The sequence below is a fragment of the Haliotis rufescens genome, unplaced genomic scaffold (genome assembly GCF_023055435.1).
Source record: "Haliotis rufescens isolate VD_foot unplaced genomic scaffold, xgHalRufe1.0.p SCAF_3, whole genome shotgun sequence".
NCBI classification, from domain to species: domain Eukaryota; kingdom Metazoa; phylum Mollusca; class Gastropoda; order Lepetellida; family Haliotidae; genus Haliotis; species Haliotis rufescens.
Genome location: NW_025964001.1, coordinates 64,264,048 through 64,285,902, shown reverse-complemented (window position 1 = coordinate 64,285,902; position 21,855 = coordinate 64,264,048). Strand labels below are relative to the sequence as shown.

General features: G+C 40.5%; 2 protein-coding genes across 2 annotated transcripts in view; one reads left to right on the top strand and one right to left on the bottom strand.

Annotated features, from left to right (window-relative positions):
- Positions 1-94: 94 nt before the first annotated feature.
- LOC124132400 (pecanex-like protein 4) lies at positions 95-19,097 on the top strand. Its single transcript, XM_046496305.2, has 10 exons — positions 95-193; positions 2,083-2,941; positions 3,596-3,766; positions 5,473-6,005; positions 6,431-6,567; positions 7,615-8,089; positions 8,686-9,906; positions 10,443-10,563; positions 11,552-11,738; positions 13,561-19,097. Exons 2-10 carry the CDS (start codon positions 2,226-2,228, stop codon positions 13,810-13,812), a joined length of 3,813 nt encoding a protein of 1,270 aa, XP_046352261.2. The 5' UTR covers positions 95-193; positions 2,083-2,225; the 3' UTR covers positions 13,813-19,097.
- The window catches only part of LOC124132401 (ketohexokinase-like), a 23,154-nt gene continuing 19,055 nt past the window's right edge, over positions 17,757-21,855 (bottom strand). Inside the window, exon 8 of the mRNA XM_046496306.2 lies at positions 17,757-21,503. Within this exon, the coding sequence (XP_046352262.2) occupies positions 21,245-21,503 (259 nt within the window). The 3' untranslated portion in view covers positions 17,757-21,244. The remainder of the gene's footprint in view (positions 21,504-21,855) is intronic.

The window sequence follows — 21,855 nt, the reverse complement described above, 5'->3', positions numbered from 1 at the left end:
ACAAGATAAGGTATTTACTGATGTATCCCTTATAACCAGTCATATAATAAGCGCTTGAACCTTTGGATACGAAAGTAAAGATTATAGCTTTGTGGTTGCAAAGGAAATGCCATTTGTGTCAAAATGGCTGATGTTTGTCTGTGCACAAGACAACATAAATTTATCAAATTGGGGCATACATGAGGTCTTCTCGGTAAGTTAATTTTACATCTTAGCATTAATATTGCGTACTTTCGGCAATTAGTTAAATAGCTATGCCCAAAAGACGTTATGCACATATTTAAGATACGTTTAAAAATTCTATCTTTTGTTTGTTTGTTTTGAATTATTCATAACATAGACATTGTTTTGACAGCCGTGGTATAGTTTCTTTAGTTTCAGAGGGGAAGACTATCAGTTGTGTTTCTTGTGTAACTGATTTGCACATCATAATCACAACTGGGCATATTCTTTTTGTTTTAACAATATGTGATTAGTATTTGGGTCAAAATATATTGTGGCGATCTTGTCAACTCCTCAACAAAAAATACATCAAAACTTCTCAAGATACCCATTTGCACTTATTTGGCTGCCTACATGTTCATCGTTAAACTTTAACATGTTTTAATGTGTTAATATGGTGAAGCCTGGAGTTTTCATTCCATGTTCATGGTTATTCATATTTTAAAAAATCAGAATCTACTGTAAAAATATAGTGGCCTACCTTTAGAATACAGTACCACAAACTTTTCAAACACGTGATCATACCCTATGATGTAATTTGTAGTATTTTGTTGCAAGTCACACCGGCGAAACAATGCCCTGTCAGGGGTCATCGAGTGTGCATAAGCTCCTCCCAGTGATCTATCATTTCTACACGCAATTTCATTGAATATGCCCTGCGGTGTTGAAAGTTTTGAGTATTCGTTTACTAATTATAGCCTGTGGGGGCGCATTTTAGAGCAAGCGCTAGTTTACGAAAGCACTTTTATTTTTTTATTTATTTTTTATTTCGTTTTTCTCGTAATTGAAGTGGATAAAGTGGTTTGAATGGGAACTAATATACATATAATTTTTTTTGGGTTAATTAATTTTCATTATTTTGCACAAGAATGCAGTTTATTAGGGATATGATATTGGCGCTGAACACATCCAAATGTCGTCAGTGTTATTGTAGGTTACCCCGAACTCTATCCTTAGCCCTTGGATCCCCTTTACGATAAATCACCCCTTTACGATCATTAGGGTTAGGAACCCGTTTAGTGGCTATTAGATTACCCAGATCTATCCTTAACCCTTGGATCCCCTTTATGATCAATAGGGTTAGGTACTTGTTTAGTGGCTATTATAGATTATATAGCGGTTCCTAATATTCTTCACACAAAAACGTCGAGTAAAAAGGATGAAATGTTGAATATTTTGGCTACTGGGAACTGTCCTGGAACATTCACATAAGCCACTTTCACCGGCTACATTTTTTCAGTACTGATTCAAAAGCGAACTCACCGTTGTGTCATCACTAGTCATGCTTATTCCTCCCTCGTTCCTTACTATTATCACCATCATACTTACAGTGTTCCCTACCACACTTTTCTGTCACCCGACGAATTAATAAATACCATATCATTCATGCGTACTCGCGAGTTCGAAGTCTGACGTCTGACGCCTGGAGCCGTTTTCAGTTCGCGGCATATCGGCTCATTCCTCACCACTCAGTATTTTGTAGATTACGGAATGGGACGAGTGTGCCAAATGGCATCGGGATCATTCATAAGTGTCCGTAGACTAAAGTCACGAGACACCATGCCTACCCGTAACCTTCGTAAGTGTCAATCATATGGCTGAAATATTGCCCATGTGACGTAAAATTTTAACTCACTCACTCACTCGCGTCCGACGGATTCTCACTTAAACTGGTTGCTTGTCTTGAGACGTGTGACCTATGGCAGAGATCGTCCTCACGAGAAATTGTGGTACTGTATTCTAAAGGTGCTCCAAAATAGTTTAATCATCAACAATGCTGGAGTGGACATGGTATAACAGAATGAAACAGATTCTTGACTGTACTGATTATACATGTATGTTGCTATACTATGTTTACAGGAATTAAGCAACTGAAAAATGGTGGTGAAGCTTGCCCACAGATTCTCAAGCTCACCACCGCCTGCATCTTGAAGTCACTTGGTCCATTGTGCATCAGAAGTCAGCTTCTTCCTTTCACCTGGAGCAAAGTCAAGGTCACAATCATGGGAACTGGAGTACCACTTCTGAACGATTACAAACAAGAGTTTTTCTGGAAACGATTTCCACAGACTGTCCTGGGTGGTCCAAAGTTCCGTCTTGGCTATGATGCACCAGCTTATGTTTATTTGAATCAGATTCTTCTGTGGATCATTCCATGGTTGCTAGGCGGAATTTTCACCCTCGTTTTAGAATTAAATTACAGTGATGAAGTCATTCAGGAACAGCTGCTTCTCTATTGCTGTGTGTATGGTGCATGCATGTTTATTTTTGTGCTTGTGCTGCAAGTCATCAGCACTGTCGTCAAAATGCAACAAACAGAACTTGACTTAAAAATACGAAACAAGAAAAATTTGTTTGCGGAAGAGGATGAAATCGACTTTGAATCCTGCTGTGGCGCAGAGACTGTTGAATTTGTTACCCCACCGAAAAATTACAAATTCAACATTTTCTTTCATGCTCTCGTGTCCGGAGCGATGTGTGGATTGACTCTGTGGTATTTGTTGCCCTACACACTAAACAGACTGTATGGTTTCAACTATGGTGCCACAGCTGTGTTGCATATTTTTGGTTGGTTGACTCTATGTGTGGCTCAGTACTCTTTGACTGCGGCGCCCCCACCGGAGCCAGCCATTTTCAAAACTATGGATGTTCATGAGATAGCCCCTCTCATGCGACCTTTCTATGTTCTAGTCTGTACATCTCTCCATGTATTCTACTGGTAAGTAACATTGTTATTAATGGTATTAACAATAATTAATCCTTATAATCATGATAATATTCTCCTTGGTTTAACAAACAATGGCAAAATGTTACAAATACAGACAGGAGTTCAAATACTCTGGTAAATTATGACTGTAAACAGTCATGGTCATGTACCTTGCCATGATAACATTAGCAGAGACCAAAGAAATTGCTATGTGGTACCATGAGTACAGTCAATATGTAATCATGGTAAGCAGTATTTATTAACATGATTAACATGATTAAGTTTCATTACCATGATTACAGTAAATTTCTTTATATGGTCCAAACCAGTCAATGATCTACTTCAGTCTTTTTGCTTTTTACCAAGATGTCACACAGCGTTAGAAATTTGCACTAGTCCTATAGTCATTGCCAAACTGTCCAATGGTAAAGGTATCATAAGGACTAGTAGAAATTTGCCCTTTTTAAGGGTTTTGCTATATGTTATCATTATAAGGACTAGTGGACGAAAACTGTTAGTTTCTAACCCTGTCACATGTCAAATAGTACAATTTTGGTTCAGGCTTATACTCAGCCCAGTGTTTGTTATTATGAAATATGACTACCCATCATCATCATCATCATCATCATCATCATCATATTGACTTTAAACTCATGTTTACTTCAGGTATTACAACACGTTCCAAGTAGCCGATCAGGTTCTCCATATCGTGTTTGCTCTCCTTCCTCTGTTGTGGGTGACCGGCATCCTCCCGCCAGTGGACGCCCTTTTCCTCTGGCTTATGGAACAGGTGCATGTGTTCCTCCTTGGAGGCTCCCCCATGGCTTCTAATGCAAGGTTGGTACCAGAGGATACACAAGGCTACCAATGGTTGGTGTTGTAAGGTAGCCATGGGTTGTCATTGTATTGGAGTTCAGTTACTTTTCTGAGTCACTGATGATGTTGTCAGGGTTGTTAGAGTTGACACTCAAGGTCGGAAGTAGTATCAGTGGATCGCGATTTTTTGACTTGTCGATACAAGTATGAATCACAATCGCACATGAAGTAAAAAGTATCGATTTTATACCTTATATGTATTCTATTTTAAATGTTACTCCAAACACTGATTTCTAGTGAAAACGTAACTATTTTCATCCATTGCGCCATACTTGACACTGCCAACTGTAAATCGTTTGTGTGCCAAGTATTTGGCCGTCCTGTCTATGAAAAAGATGGCGTACGCACCACAGAAAAGACCACATGCAAGTATCGTGACACGTATCGGACCGTGAGCAAGGTATTGTGATACGTATCGGATTGCACAGTTGGTTTATTCTCCCAGTCCTACTAGGAAGTGGACACAATCTGTTCTAATAATGCTCATATGATGTAGGTAGTTGTTAGTATTATGTTACACACAGGATCTGTTAACATTTCGAGCTGTGTATTGCATGGAAGTTTGTGATGCAGTATATTGAGATATACAGGATATTGATATATTGTGAACTGTAGGGCAATATATTGTCATTGGCATTTTTGTGAGTTCTGTAGCTCAAAGACGTAAACAAATGAAAAATCTTTGGCTGCAATGATGTGTAAACAGAAACAATGCATAGGGCTGCCATTACTAGCGACAGGGAAAGTAATGTTGGGCACATGCACTAGTATCATTGCTTTTTGGTACTGACAGCTCCTACCTATATACCTTAGAGAGTGTATAGTAGACATATTATTGTCTGAGAATAGCTGTGCCAGGAAGATTTTAGTTTATTTCATTATTGATAAATCCCAAATGAAATACACAATTATTGACATTTTCTCAATATACCAAACCATTTAGACAGTATAGCAATACATATTGTTGAAGTTTGCATTACAGTTTAATGGTCTACCGATAATGTTGTGCAGTCTTTAAACCATTACAACTATGGCAGTAATTCTGGTTTGAATGTAGGGGTTCTCCCATAGTGAGTAGGCGTTGTGTGTCACTTGTAACTTCTTCCTGTTCTTAAGGATGCTAATTAGTAAGAACACTATACTCCTGCAGAGCATAAATGAATAATGACACTTGATGTCATACAACGTGGTGACAGATGGTCCTGTGCACTTCGTACAGGTCACTTTAAGGTCAGGTAAAGTTATGCAACGCCGGTCGCAGAGAGTCCTTGGATGGGTGACCACGGTTCGGCAGCTAGGGTCCTGAGTGTTTCTAGGGCTTCAGTCCTGCCCCACACTGAAGCACATGTAACGAGTGACTTCACTCTAAGTGTGCCTCTGTTCACCCAGCAGTGAATGGGTACCCGGTAGGATGAGATGGCAATGTGGGTGTTAACCTTCTAGCACCTAACAGGCAGCTTGGGTTGTATACTCCCCAGGGAGCTGAGAATGATTCTTGAATGTACACTGATCCAGTGACCAGGGTAATAGCGTTTTGAGCATGCCCCAGAGTAGCCTATTATTATTACAATTAGAACAACCAGATGGTAGTATAGATAACTTCTATGGTTTTAAAATACAGTAACAAAAAGTTCAACTATTCAATCCGTGTTTCTTTTTTCTTTCAGGTTGATTGTGCTACTTGTTCTGTCTATTGGAGCTTATTTGGCAGCCTACTTCATTCCTTTTGTGTTTGCAACAGTCATCATATCAGCCATATTTGGCTACATTCTCAGCATTGACCTTGGCCGTTTAGGCACACAGATCTGGAACCTGTGCCGAACTACGAACAGAATATCCTCCAGTCAGAACCTCCGAGATTCGCAGCGGGTGACTAAAAATGAAGGATTTCTGTGGACATGGGGCCTAGCAACATTTGCATATCATTTCATCATGCTAGCTGTAATTGTCGGGGAGAGTGCAGCAATTAATTACTATTCACAAAGTATTGGCACAAGTGTCAGGGACATCCTGGGCTATGCCATCATCGGAGTCTGTGTGGCAGAGAAGCTGCTTCGAGATTCGCAAGGGGTGTATGTGTTCTTCGGACTGTACAGGAACATACTGTTTCCCCACAGCAGCCAGATTCAGAGGGTCTACAGAAGAAGGAAGACACAGCTTCTGTATCTTGGGTTGTTGAGGAGAGTGTTTATCACATTTGGTGAGTGCCTGAGGGGACACTGTTTCATCTTTGTCATCATCTTGACCATATAAGTTTTAACAGGATCACAAGGGGTATATGGGGTTATATGCGTCCCTAGTTTAGTAGTTAGGTTTTATACCACGAGCCGGAGCTTGAGGTGAATGGTATAAAACCTAACAAGGGACACATAAAACCCCATGTACCCCTCGTGATCCTGCTACAACATATTTAGCTTACCGAAACAAGGTGCATATGTCGCCTTAAACGCAAACATTAATGGTTGAGTTGTTTCCAAAATCTTTTGTCTTTATGTCAGTGTTTTTTTCTTCATGAAACTTTGCACAGAGCCAGGACAAAATCTAGAATGTCAGTGATGAGCACAAATTTATCATGTCTTGTTCCCCCATTCAGCCGCCCTGATTCAGAATTTTGTTTGATTTTAGTTGGCCCATTGTTGATGCTGGCGTACTTGTCACTCGTCGTCACGCAGACCAATGTCATGACATCATCGGCGACAACAGGACTTGACCTGTACCATGCCATATGGTTCACATTTGGGGTTGTCCGAGCTTTCAGAGTGGTATGTATGGCATGTTATGTGACAGTTTTTCATGTACATATTGTATGTTTGCTGAATAAAAACCAGGACCACTAGTTGAAACTACTACCAGAAAAAGCATGTATTCATGCTACGCAGTCGCCACATTTCACTGTGCAATGTTGTGTTCCTTATCATGCTTATGTTTAGGTGCAACAGAAACCTGTGGCAGGAATCAAAGATTGGTAGATTCACCTTGATTCCTGTCAGTGCCATGACTATGCTCATGGTTTTTCACCAGAGTTTTAAACATGTAAGACCTAAGGAAGAGAAATTATGGATGTCAACTTCTTTATTAGGAGGAACACAACGTTGCAGAGTACATACTTACTTCTTCGTCAGATGAATAAATGCTATAGGACTAAAAAAAACATTAGTCTTGGTTCTTAGGCACTGCCCACATCATCATAAAGTCCGCTGTATGTTATGTTTTTATTTCCATTTTCAATACAAAATTAAAAAATCCTAATACTAATAGCAGGCAGTTACATTGCTTTACATGTGCACTGCTTTACTGTGCATCTCGTGTTATGGTAATGGCAGGGGGGCACAGGTGTCCCAGGTGTCCCAGTCGTCTAAGGCGCCGCGATTAGCTGTACAGAGTTGCATCCATTGGGCACACCAGAAACCTATGATCATGGGTTCGAATCCTGGTTCGTCCCCATTATGTTTCTAGGTTTGTCAGCATCATTACTGTGCTCGTGGGTTTCACCAAAGTGGTAAACGTCTGAGACCTGTATCACTTCGGACTTTCCTCCCACATTAAGCTGACACACCGTGATATAACTGGAATACTGTTAGAAGTGGCGTTAAACCCAACTCACTCACTGCTATGGCAGCATTAGAAATCGGCACTGGTAATATAGTCCTTGCCAAACTGCACAATAGTTAAGATATAAGGACTAGTAGAAATTTGCAATTTTTAAGGCTTTTGCTATATGTTATCATTATAAGAACTAGTGTTTGTTTCCACTGCTGTATGACATGATGATAACATGAAATGAACCTAAAGTTTGTTCCCCCAAACAGACGTGGCAGAGCAGTGTCCATGCCCTCCTGGAGATGTCGGTGCTGCACATCTTCACCCTGACTAGCTCCAGCACTGTCCAATCCCTGGGGGCGCCCATCCTCCTCCTCCTCATCGGACTGGCTCGAGACAGACTCTTCCAGCTCATGAACAAACTCTACTTCTTCTTTGTCCTGCTCTCCACCTCCTGGCTTGACAAGAAACAGCGACGCGGCTCAACCGCCATTGTCATCTTCCTCTCTCTCATCTTCTTCCCTGTTATTTTGGCAATACTAGGGGCGGCTGCTGCTCTCTCTGCCCCCCTCCTACCTCTCTTCACCCTGCCGCTGTTCTTTATCGGGTTTCCACGCCCCCAGAAGTTTTGGGCTGAGGCTGTAGGTGGATCTGCCAATGTGTGTACCGATACCATCTACTACCGACAGTTCACACCCCAGTTTGCAAGAGGCCTCAAGGCTGCTTTTGCCAATGGTAGTCTAGGTAAGTGACTTTACATGTATAGTATGTAAGATATATTGCTGTGCAGAGTTGCATTCCTTGGGCACACCAGAAACCTATGAATGTAGGTTCGAAGCCCAGTTTGCCCCGATTCAGTGTCTAGGCTTGTTAGCATCATACTCATTCTTGTGGGTTTCACCAGTGTGGTAAATGTCTGAGACCTGCATCACTTCCTCCCACATTAAGCTGACACGCTGTGATATAACTGGAATACTGTTAACAGCAGCGTTAAACCCAACTTACTCACTAGACCAAGACTGAAACAATATGCAGTTCAGTGTCCCCCTATGATATAAATTTAACTAAATCATTTTGTGCATTCCTGTTGATGCAGGGATGGGTGACTCTGTGCCAATATGAATATGTCATTGTTGGAATAGATTTCAGTGATCCCTTAATAGAATTCTGTCCCATAATGGCTGCTAAGTGTGAATCGGAAGGTCCAAGATAAAGTTTTGCTTTCCAAGTCACACGATTACGAATCATCAATTAGTATGTATTAATGGATAGAATTTTCCAGTAACGTTTGTTTGCAGAGTTGTTCCACCTCATTGTGATCGTCATGCTTGTTGTTTCAGGTGAGCCGAAGCCAGGTAACCACTACCTTGTGCGCTTCCAGGACCGCCTGCTGTGGGTGATGATCCTGGAGCGTGGGGCCGGCTTCTGTACCGTCAGCGTCAAGGGGCTGGAGCTGCAGGAGACGTCCTGCCACACGGCTGAGGCAGCCCGCTTAGATGATATTTTTGAAGTAGCATTTGAGAAGGAGGGAGGTTTCTCACCCTGCACCTTTAACAAGTACCCCTTGCACTCCCTGACCCCGGTGGATTCGGCCCAAGTGAAGACATATTCGGATGCACGGAATGTGTTGACGGGCGTTATTGACACTCGGGACAGCGTCAATGCCACCATGACATTCTTTGTGAAAAGTCTTGTGTGGGTGATTCTACACCATGTCAACAAGACCAAGAGGAAAGAAGAAAGTATTAAAAAAGCGCAACCTGTGATAGAATGTAAAACTAACGAGGAAATTAATCACAACCACCACACGTCCGATCTGAACAACAAACGAAACAATACTGTGACAAATGTACAGTCAGTGAACAATTCATTGATCAAGAACAATCTTGGTCCGATTGACAATGGAGCAAGACCTCCATCAGCGCAGTCAATAGGCAAAAAGCAAAGGAAGGCATCCTGGTCGTCTTCAATTCACAGTTTTACTGATAGTATCTGGTCGGATGACTTTGATGCGGATGGTGATAATCGTAAAAAAATGAATCTGAGAACATCGAGGAACGCGACGTCACAGCCTAAAGCACCATCCCCAGCTCCATACTCACAGGCGGCAAAAGCAACAAAGAAAACGTGTGATAACGACATTGATGATTTGTTGGATGATTTTGAATTTGGATTCCCGGCACAAGATCTGTCTCGACCTAAGAAGCCAGCGGCAGCTGCTGTTTTTTCAAAGCCGGTCACGAACTCAAAAATGAATCCTGTGAACCATATATATAAACCTGTCACAAACTTGGCAGGTTCCCCAGATTTCAAGTGTCAACATTCCTCCCATATCAGCCTGCCTGTCAAGTGGCGGGAACTGCCTATTGAATACTCCCAGCTGTCCAGGCATATCGGTCAGTTCCCGGTCACCTGGTACCGCAGTGTACTCAGCCTTTTGGACTGGTCAGCCACTGGCTTGCCCGGGGAGAAAGTAGCTATTGACGTTGGCGCCGATGATGCGCTGACCAACTGCTACTCACAACTCATTATGGCTTGCTATTCCGCGTTTGATAGTCAAAGTAAGTTACTTTAGAGGATTTCATTTGGTTGATGTTAGAAAATAATTAATAGACCTACCATTTCTTTAAGCTTCACATATCAGAAGAATATTAGGTGCAGTTTCAACTTTGACTGCCAAAAGCCTGGCTCAAAGCCTGGTTCAATGGTTGTTTTAAAAGACCACTAACAGGATCGGGTCGTCAGACTCTCTGAATTGGTTGGGGGCTTTGTAACAGACAAACACTGAAGATCCAGGTTAGAATTGTCTTCAGCATCCCATGCTTGCTGTAAGAGGCGAGTTAATGGATCGCGTGATCAGACTTGATGATTTGGTTGATGCATATCTTCATATCCCAATTGTATAGGTCAATGCTCATGTCAATCACTGGATTGTCTAGTCCAGACTCGGTTATTTACAGACCGCCATCATATAAGTAGAATATTGCTGAGTGCAAACAAAAGCTGTGTTCATTAATTTGATTTGATAAATGAAAAGGACTTGACTATACAGAAAAGCTTGCTAAGTCAAACTCATTCAATAATGATTTTCTTTCAGACAAGCCCAATGGGCCCAACTATCTGTACAAGTGTTACACAGGCGATGTTCCCTGGAACGCCATGATGGACTGGCTGGCAGAGGACAAGGAGCTATACAACCTGGTCATCAAATCATTCAGGTAACTCTGTCACAGTGACATGCAAAGGGTTCCGGGTTAGAATAGGTTCCCAACAACCTGTGATGGTCGTCGAGAGGTGACTTTATGGATTGAGTTGTCAGGCTTGGTGACTTAGTTGATTGTAGGGCTGGAATGAGTCCAAATTTACTACTCCTATTACCTGACCCTACCCGGGTGCCCAATGCAAGTCTCAAGAGTAGGGAACCAAATTGTTTTACTGCAGCCCTGGCTAAGACTATTTAGATACATGTATCAAACAATCAAATCATGCGTACACTGAAGTTGACCTGTTGACTGAAGCTTTATCTTTACTTAAACATATACAAGTCAGAAGGGATGCGTGCATCATCTGAACGAAATGTGAACATTAGCTACTTGTAGTGTAACCACTGAGCTATAGTAAGTTTTGTCATTAAACAATATATCACGTGACTAACCAAGGGTCGTGTTGGGTCCTGAGGACCCACCCGACCCAAGTACCCGAATTACACGTCCCAACCCTAGTTGATTGCATGTCTTCGTACCCCATTGGTGTGGATCATTGCTCATAAAATCGATCACTGGATTTTGTGGTCCAGACTCGATTAATTGCAGACTGCGGTCATATAGCTGGAATATTGCTGAGTGCCGCATTAAACACTCAATGCAACAGTAATCAGGAAAACAGTGATTGTTGTTTCACAGCACGAACAGTAGTATACCAGCTGTAGCATATAGATATATATATGGATAATAGAGTCTTGGTCCGGCAAGCCAGTGGTTGATAGTAGGAGCACCAATCCATGACATTTTCTGACCTCGAATCCACACTGGTAAATCAGTGGTTTAAAAGTGCTAGTTTTATAGAAATGAATGACACTATCAGAAACAGTATTTATTGAAAAGGTTATATCCAGTTTCACATGTGCAATATGAAGGACTAGTCTCAGGACAGTCCATTATTCTGTGTAGGGTGTACAGGCTGCTTACAGTCACCTTGTGCCTGCAGGTATGGGTTGAAGCTGATGATAGATGAAGTGCTGCTGGGGCCCATCTCATCAGACGAGGAGCTGATCGAGTACCTCCAGGACTATGACGACAGCTGGTACATCGGGCGTGACAGTGACCCTCAGTGGAGCAAGTTTGTGCTGGCCAACACTAACAACCTGTTCTCCCTGGGACACAACTCAATACAGGTACACAGCAACTCAAACTGTTGTTTCTTTTAGTTTCATTAATAATCCATGAAAGTAGAATAAAACAAACACCCTTCAAATTGAAATTCAGTAACATATTTCTCATTATTTGAAGGGCAAGTGATTGCAATATTGATTGTTTTGTTTCAAGAAATTTTGAGAACACGAAATTTAAGTTTATGGTTTAGTCACCTCAACTTTTTGAAACACTTGTGGTTAGTACAATTATTTAGATCATAAAGAATGACTTCTTTCAACCAATAACACAGGGCTACCCTGTTTTCTTGTTTAACCATATGACACACGTGTGGGAACGTGTCCAGAAATTTACCTCAATCTTACACGAATCTAATCCCTTGTGAGAAAAATATATTCATATTTCAAAGAAAAATAATCTCATTAAAATCAGATACAAGTTATCACTGCCGCTAAACAAAGATCTGAGGACATCCCATTACGGGTCACATCAGAACAACCATTCACGAACTTTGACCGACCACTGAAAACACAATTAGAAAGCAGCTTTCTCGAATATTACGGCACTCGTTTCAACCTGGCGACTTCCATTTCAGACTACACTTGAAAAATATGTTGACACAGTTCTCGGTTAAAATTTTGAAAACTGAACAAACGAACATTCTGGAATGTCTAATATATGGTTGAGATTGTATGACAGTACTTCCCATGTACTGTGCAACGCCTCCTCCATTCAAATGTTTATCCCACGGAAGCGAGAGATAGACGATAATTTTCATGGAATCAGTCGTACAGGCCGTAACTGTTGTTCGGAATACCCTGTGTTAACGTTTTCGAGATTGCATGATGAGGAAACACATTCTGACTGTCACTTTCATGATCTGGTAAGCGAGTCTTTAATTGGTTGGATGAAAGGTCGTTCTGACATGACCCGTATTGGGATGTCCTCAGATCATTGTTTAGCGAGAACTAAGATCTGATTTTAATGAGGTTAAAAGGATTAATGTAGAGGCAAGCCAACATTTGTGGACTTCTTTTTCTCAATACTCACACAAGTAATGATAACATCTAGAGAATATCACCCGAGTGCCTTTTCGTATCAATATATCGACATGAGTTGATAAAGGTTTAAACCTTCTAGTGTTGATATATTTGATATCAAAACACACCAGGGTGAGATTCCACTTATCATCCAAAATGATTCTTCAAACTTTTTCAGTTTGTAAACAGTAGTTGAGTGAAGAGTGTAAAGTTCATCAGCTTCAGTGGCAGAGAGGTTTGTGATGTCATTTGATTGTGATGTTATTTGATTGTGATGTCATTTGATTATGATGTCATTTGATTGTGATGTCATAATTGCCTGCAGAGCATTAAGATGCAATTTCATTGTAGCAACATCTCCAAGGACATATGGACCCGTGAAGATCCGGGTTAGAATTTGTCTTCAGCAACCCATGTTTGTCATAAGAGACGACTAACAACATCAGGTGGTCAGACTCAGTGACTTGGTTGATGCATGTCATTGTATCCCCATTGCATGGATCGATGTTCATCATATCAATCACTGAATTGTCTGGTTCTGACTCGCTTATTTAAAGACCGCCATCATATAGCTGGAACACTGGTGGGTGCGGCAGTGCGTCAGTTGTTGAGTTAAACAACAAACAAACAAATTCAAGGAGATAAGGGTGACATCAAGCAATATCTCCTGGAGAGGTTCAAGTCTGTTTTGGTTGATAGGCAAAATTAGAGTCTACTCCCAGTTTTCTTATAGCACTTGGAGGTCTTCCTGACATTTTTCCTGCTCATGTGACAATCAATCTGACATATGTGTGTTCTCCTCCAGGGAACGTACAACAGCCGGGTGCTGTCTCTCCAGGACGTCATGGTGCACATCGGCCGCCTCAGCCCCGAGGTCGTCCGAGGTCAGTGGGCAAACCTCAGCATGGAGCTGCTCTACCTGACCAACGACGATGAGGAGCGCTACAGCATCCAGGCACATCCCACCATACTGAGAAATCTGACTGTGCAGGCGGCAGACCCTCCCCTCGGCTACCCCATCTTCTCATCAGAGCCACTCACCATCCCCACATTGTAGAGGCCCTACATGGGGGGCCTGAAAGAGGCTATGATGAATTATGCTGTATAATGCTATGGAATACTGTCTGATATATTTGAAAACATAACCACGATGTTAATATATCACTTTGGTACAGTTTTACATCGTCATTTCATGTCTCCACTCACTGGGTGAGGTTTGCAAATCAATCTAGGTATCATTTACTTGCCTATTGACAATGATGTTCTATGTGAAAACAAATTGATCATGTATTTTGCTGTGGAGATGCAGCACCTGTACTGTTTTTACTCGTAAGTACAAAAAATGTGCACTATTGTGAAGCACGTGCTTATGATTCCCTGGGATGATACTGACTCAGATCGCCTGTAAGAATACCTTTTCCTTAGACTGTAAGAACAAGAAACGTTTTCCCTCAAGAATCAAGTAGGGATCATTCTTTGATGGCGACCTCAGAGAAACTGATTTAGTGTGCCATCTATTAAACTGTGGTTGTGTGGATTGATGACAGTCAATCCTTGCTCTGTTAAAGCGTATGTTGCTGTGCTAAACCCTACCCACACACTCACTCATGCAAGTACTGGAACACTTCAATACTGTTATCCCACCTCCAGGAAACTATTGCTTAGATGGTATAAGTATGCTAGTGTCTCGGACTCAGTTTTACAGATCTTTGTGATGCTCATGTATATGGTAGCTTTACATCCAACAGGTATATCAGTGTAAGCCACTATGAAGGTCACACATATATAGGTCAATGTTATGTTGATGTGGATAGACTACAAAAAGTGGAAACTCAATATGGATACTTTCAATCAACATTTGAGGTATGTTTTTTATTGTTTGTTGTCATGGTTATTGTTTTTATTTTTGAAGGCAAAATTATCACGTTTCATAATGCTTTACAATGACATATTGGCCAGGAGTTTGGCATTCTTGGTTTTATATCAAGGAAACATCGAATGTATGAACTTTACGCAATCAAACATCAGCCTGCTCATCTCAGTCAGTTACTAATGGTTTTAGATTATTCTTTAGACTTCTTTGAAGTGTTTTCTACTTTGTCACATTTTGGTCAATTTACCATAGACTATCCCATCCCACCATGTGATATTTCAGCTATGTGGAAACCTATGTTATTGCTTTGACACGAGTATTTGTTTACTGTGTGTATGGTTTTAGTGAGTCAATGAGCTTATTGTATACTGTGCTAATCAGTCTCACTCTACACAGATATCATCGTCATCTTCTTGGGTTGGTTTAGATATCTTGAGTGGAATGCAGTCTTGTGTTTGCCTGAAGCACATCAGGTGCTGCAGTCCCATCTTCCTGAGGCTTGTCTATATCTAAGCCTAGTTTCCACCCTTGCCACATCAATCCCACTTCTATTGGCTCGATTGTGGTGCCCCTTGATCACGAGTTGTGCCACTTGTATTGAAAAGGCGATACCCAATCAGATTGCTGCTCTTATCTCGCATGGCTTCACAAAGATGGAGACTACCATAGAAGATGACACAGTCGATCAGATAACGAAAACATTCGCGATTTCATCCCTGACAAACACAGGCAATTGTTGAGGGGTTTCAAAGATGGGAAAGAAATATGTGTGTCACCAAGGACAGGCATCGGTGTTGTGTCTAATGACTTAAAAGCACAGTACTTGGGCAAATTGATTTAAACCTTGGAAAGAATTAGAAAATACTTTTCTTTGCTTATTTGTTGAAACAACTTCAGTGCAAATTCGACAAGCTATATGGCAGTGGCCATGTTTTGGGAACCTGGATATTGATTCTATGAAACGTTCTCTGATTTGACTATCGACATGTGCCATAGTCCAATCATATTTAGCACAGGAAACAAGACTTTGATAAATAGGCTAGTGGATGCTCTTGCCTCGAGAAGATGCTGTCCATATTATCTTTAGTTTTTGTGCACTAGCCTATGATTCTGGAGTCATATTGGCTGAAGACTATTTAATTAAAATAAGATCTGAGTAAACCCTGAGAAAACCAGTTTTACTGAAAGATGCATGGGTGCTAGAGCCAATCGTATGTCAGCTTCTGAGATGATTTGGCTGTATTTACCACATTGATTCAGAAATTTTAGTCCTTAGGAGTGTGGATGCCCATCTGGTCAGAAACAGCCATGTTTTTAAACTTATCCTATCTCACACTATGCATTTCTTCTTATTCTTCGATCTTGGTGTGGAAACGTCCTAGAACAAAGTTGGCCTGGAGAGGATTCACTGATCCTGGGTTCAAATCCCAGATTAATACCCTTGGTCTGTCAGAATCTATCCCATCTTCCTGAGTCAAGGGAATTAACTGGCTATAAAAGTCCAGTTTCCACCCTTGCCGAATTAGGTTGGAATTAAGGAGTTATATTCTAGCTGGACTAACGAGTTTATGCATAGTCCAATCATAACCATGTAACGAACGAGACATCTGGTCCATAAACTGCCATGCAGATATCGGTTAATTGCAGGATTGGCAAAGCATGTGGATCACCAACTCGGTGTTAACAGATATTTTCCAAATCTTTTCATGTTTTTAATCGAGGTGCCCACGTGATTTGATGCACTTTGCGAAGTAAGACAATATTGATATATTACATGATTTTATTACAGTATTGATCAGATCGTCTTGATTGGGGCCCACCATTTTGTTAGAAGGAAATGCAAGTAAGATGTGGAATCTGATTGGTCAATAGAAGGGACATAAGTTGTTATAGCCACTGATGGCACAGATCGAGGACAGAAATTCCACCGTAGGTCGGCAAAGGTTGAAACTGGACTTTTACAGTCAGTCAACTCCCTTGCCTCGGGAAGATGCTCATGGATTTCACAAATATGAAACACGTGTTCAACCCATCTACTTTCCTCTCGCATGACATGCAGTGATAGAACTGATATACTGTCCAAATCTGTGATGAACCAAACTCACTCATTCACAAAATTACCTTTCCTGGAATAATAGAAATGGGAATATCAGCTGATTACATTTTATATACTGTTGTATGACGTACCTTTCTACATTTGAGAACTGAGTGTGTATATGTCACTAAAATAAAAATATAGTGTTGTTTTGACATGTTTTAGAAACTCAATCCTGTTTTGTGAGTGAGTATGGTTTTTACGCTGCTTTTAGCAATATCACGGTAGGGGACACCAGAAATGGGCTTCACACATTGTACACATGTCGGGAATCGAACCCAGGTTTTTGGTGTGACGAGCGAAGGCTTTAACCACTAGGCTACCTGACCGCTCCTCTTGTTTTATGGATCCAAATCTAAATGTACAGCAAGTCTTGCTGCCCCATTAGCATGAGTCCAACTGCAATTCTGTCCTTTATATGTATTTGTTTTGTTTATGAAATTTTCCCGTTCTGGAGTAGCCAAAGAATCTCAAACACAGGTTGTGCCTGCAGTCACTGTAAGCATGTGGAGAAATGTATGTTAATCCATCATCACATATGTTGTCCATTTTTTATATTTTCCATGTGCAAGCATTACGTTGGGAAGACAGCTTTATCAGTTTTCGTAAAGTCATTTGTGTATTCTGTGATATATTTTCACTTTAGTTTTGCATAAATGTAGTCAAAGAAAATGCTGATTCAGCATTAGTTGCTTGTGCACTTAACAGAAAACATTACAAAAAGTGTCAACTAGTCGTAAATTCATTTGTCATTTGAATAATATAAAATGGTTAAACATACAGATCTATAGAAAATATTTGTTATTTTTACTCGATAAGTCCCATATGAATTGTAATATAAGTTGCATGGTTTTACAAGGTTCTTGTAAATATTGATACCATGTACTTAATGTGTAATTTCATGTATGGAAACGATCATTGATAGCTATTGATTTATATTCCCGTTTTATGTATGACATACATTTTTATACCTAAATACGAGTTTCAATTGTGTTTATGGATTTGTTTCTAGTTTAGAATGTAACAATATTTGATTCCAATATCAATCAAGAGCATTGTCGTTCATTTTTTATTAGTAAGCAACATCAATGTGCTATTTTGTCATGAAGGCAATTATGAGTGAATTATGACAATATCAAAGATATTATTGAAGAAAAATACATGTTACCTGACAGTGAAAGTATGTGTTGAATGTTGATAGAAAATGGTATTATACAGAGCACAAGAACATGCTTTAAAAAACATGTTTAGAGATTTATTTATGTCCATATCAAAGACATGTCAAAATCATTTAGCTCAAAGGTTTGTAGCCGTCCATTTGTACTGCTGAAAGAAGTCAGAATTACAATTGAACTTAAGTAATCTAAGTCATTTACATCTTGATACTGGGTAGTTTACCTTTACCACCGAATACAGAATAGCAAAATGTTTTAATATCCTTATTAGTGCTGGTGTGTCATTTAATCTATAGGTGATGCTAATGAATAATAATGTCTGCCCCAAACAGGGTAATTTCATGTCTTGTCCGATTTTCTTTTCTGTGTGCAATACTCACAAAATATAAGTGCAGTTTTGTTTTCTTGAACAGCTTATATTGTTTGTTCGACCGTGATGCATGACAAGGAATCGGTGCATTTTCTGCTATGTGTTTTCTGGTTTTCAATTTTTAGAGGCATTGCATTCTATTGGTCAAGTAATCATCAATAAATCACATTCCTCCGCCACCCTTGAATAAATACGGCCACTTTGCAGTTATTTAAAACCAACGAATCAGATCACGGGGTGGTTTGAGTGAGAGGCAAGCCAAGAGTTGATCTGACCAATGAGTGCTCAGATTACATCGTACAAACGGTAACATTGCCTTTGGCAGTGGACACTACACAGTGCTTCCATATGAATGAGGCAAGGGTGGGTTTGCACAAAGTTAACACAGCTGGGCCAATTGGACTTTCCTGATTTATACACTATGTAGTGGTCGTATGTAGTCATGGGTAACGGAGGAACATATGGTGCAGAAACACTTATGACTATTGATGATGATGAAAAATCAACAGACCGTATCTTGGAGTGGAGGTCAGATAACTGCAAACATAACTTTGATTAATTGATGGTTTGGGGTTATTGGAGTATTGCATTTGTAATATGTTGTCTCTTAATGTTTGTTTTATTTTCTGTGTTTTGCCATTGGTACTTTGTACCAGAAATTCTGTGATAAACATATTTTTGTATATATTGTGTGGACATACTCAGTGAAATAGACAATTTAATATTGTTTTTTTGCCAATATTTAGTCTTCATATGCTACTGATAACTGTGTGTCATGTATACTAAGGAAAATAAAACGATTTGAAAATATCATGACTCCTTATTGCTTTGATCATTGAAAAAACTGCCACGGCACTTTAGCTCACATCATATGATATCAGGAAAAACAACCTGGAACAATTTTTACAAATGTGGCCGTCAAGGTTGATATGCAAATATTTTTTGCATAAATCTAAGCTCGTGTGATCTACCACAGGACCATGTAACTGATTATAAAAATAAAAAAGTTGCAAAAAAATCATTTGCGGTATTGTTATAATTAGTTACATGGTCCTGTGGATGTACAGACATGCACGCCAGAGTTCAGCTCCCTCAGTCTGGCAATATCAAAGAAGTTCACAGTAAAATAAGTGGATATATCTAACTAAACAAGTACCAAATATCATTCCATTTGGAACAAAAATGGCAAGTATTGTTGGGTTTATTCGTCACGACTCACCCTTTCCGTAATCGGCAAGGAGACTCGTCCCCCTTATCGATGAATGTTATGTGCGAAAATACGACAAACCAATCAGAATGAGCGTAAGACGTAAAGTTCTTCGGTCAAAGAATCAAACAGGAATATTTTTTGATTTAACAAATGTCTTGCATCTAAACATATACCCAAGATACAGTTATATATGTTCAATCATACCGTATAACACAGCATTTTCCGATGTGCTTTAAATTGCATCCACAATTATTTAATATATTGGGAAATATACGTGACTCATTACGCAAAGAGTACCCAGTCGCAAAAATGGCCACGAGAGGGGCACGAGGCACTATTCGGCTTTTCCCGGAATAACACGAGTAAGTCACAATTATGTTGTGTTTTTTTCAATATGGCTGCCGGACGCCAAAGAAAGTGGCCAGTCAGGGGAGCGAAAAATATGGAAACAAACATTTTGAGAACCCTTTTCCAAACAGAATAACAATGCTATGATTAATTGGGCGGATCCTTACTTGAAAGCCATTATCGAGTGTTTGAAAGCTTTCGAGTGTCTCTGGAACCGTTCCACAAAGCGATCTTAGCACTAAGATGATGGTAACTCCCACACATTAATACATGCTCATGAAATAAGATCACTTTCTGACCTTGGGCCCGGTTTCACAAAGCGATCGTAGCGCTTCGACTGTCGTAAACCCTATAGTTACGATCATCTTAGCACAAAGACGTGTTTGTAGAACGGGTCCCTGGAGCCTCAGATGTGGACTCCGAGATACTGGCAGACCTGCGTCACTTGAGCCTCCCACGTTTAAGGTTTTGCTTGTTGTTTAACGCCGCAATATAACTGCTATATGACGGCGGTCTGTAATAATCGAGTCCGGACCAGACAATCCAATCATGACATCCTAAGCATAGATCGACGCAAATGGGATACGATGACATGCATCAACCAAGTCAGCGAGCCCGACCACCCGATCCCGTTAGACGCCTCTTACGACAAGCATAGTGGCCTTTTACGGCAAGCATCGGTTCTTGAAGACCTGTTCTACCCCGGATCTTCACGGGTATCGAAACTGAGAATTGCGGATTAGTTCCACCTTTCATTAACTCGGGACAGACAATATGTAGGTCCTCGAAGTGAAGTCTGGTCTGTGGAAGGGCAGGAACGGTCTTCCTTCTGATTGGTAAGCATCTTCACTCACACAACCCCTTCTCCAGGCCGTTTTGGTGTAAATAGGTTTGGGAGAAACCCGGAGCGCGAACTTGTATTATTTTCATTCCTTTGATTTGTAAACGTTAAAATCGGGTGTTCTTTAACTTTTTTTCGTGTAGCATATATTTATATAATATCTAGATTAAGTAAGTCCATTTATAATGCGCCAAATTCCATTAACCAAGTGAGCGCTCACGGCGATACAATATTATTATTATTATTATTACTATTATTATTGTTGTTCACTTGATTTTCATTCTCAGCTCCCTTTCCCAGTTGCCTGTGAGGCGCTGTGTGTTAATAGCTTCCGCCTCATCCCACCTCATCATAAACGGTTTCATTCCTTGGATTACTAAAAATAGACCGAATGCAAATTGCAATTAACAGATTCATTTCTGTCACATAATTATTTAACGTCTTGAGTACTATTTTGACATCATTAGACCAGACTAGTACTTTCAATCATACGTATCTCTTCTCATTATCCATCAAAATCAGAGCCACAAATCTTACACACATACAAGCAGAACCTCCAACTGGGGCATCCAAACATTTATGATTTCAGAGATGCTAGTCCCTTTAGTCCTCGCATCCCGCACTTCATCCCGGCCACTTTACAACCATGACCAATGGCCTCTGCTGTAGATACCCCTCCGCCAGATAAGGCAAATATAGATCCGGCAATGAACGTGTCACCAGCTGCCAAGGTGTCAACGACCTGTTCAAGTTTTACCGCAGGGGAGATAACTACGTCAGAGTCTGACGACTTCGCAGCAGCACCCTTGTCGCCCCAGGCACAGATGACGGTGGCTCTGAAATGACCATGAAGGATCATCAGCACAATACCGAAGAATTGTAGAACTTGACGTATTTTCCACATTCGTCACCACTGGCCCCTTCCCGTAACCTGCAAGAAGACTCGTCCCCCTATCGATGAATGTTATGTGCGAAAATACGACAAACCGATCAGAATGCGCGTATGATTTCAAGTTCTTCGTCAAAGAATCCCTCAGCAATAATTTTTGATTTTACATGTCTTGCATCTAAAAATATACCCAAGACACAGTTAAATGTGTTCAATCATACTGTATAATTACGCATGTCCCGATGTGCTTTAAATTGCATCTGAAATATATATAAAATATGGGGAAATTTTTGTGAACC

Coding starts and splice junctions, on each gene's coding strand:
- LOC124132400 (XM_046496305.2), top strand. CDS start 2,226: ATGGGAACTGGAGTACCACTTCTGAACGATTACAAACAAGAGTTTTTC. Junction 2,942..3,595: donor TCTCTCCATGTATTCTACTG/GTAAGTAACATT, acceptor TGTTTACTTCAG/GTATTACAACACGTTCCAAG. Junction 8,090..8,685: donor TTTTGCCAATGGTAGTCTAG/GTAAGTGACTTT, acceptor TTGTTGTTTCAG/GTGAGCCGAAGCCAGGTAAC.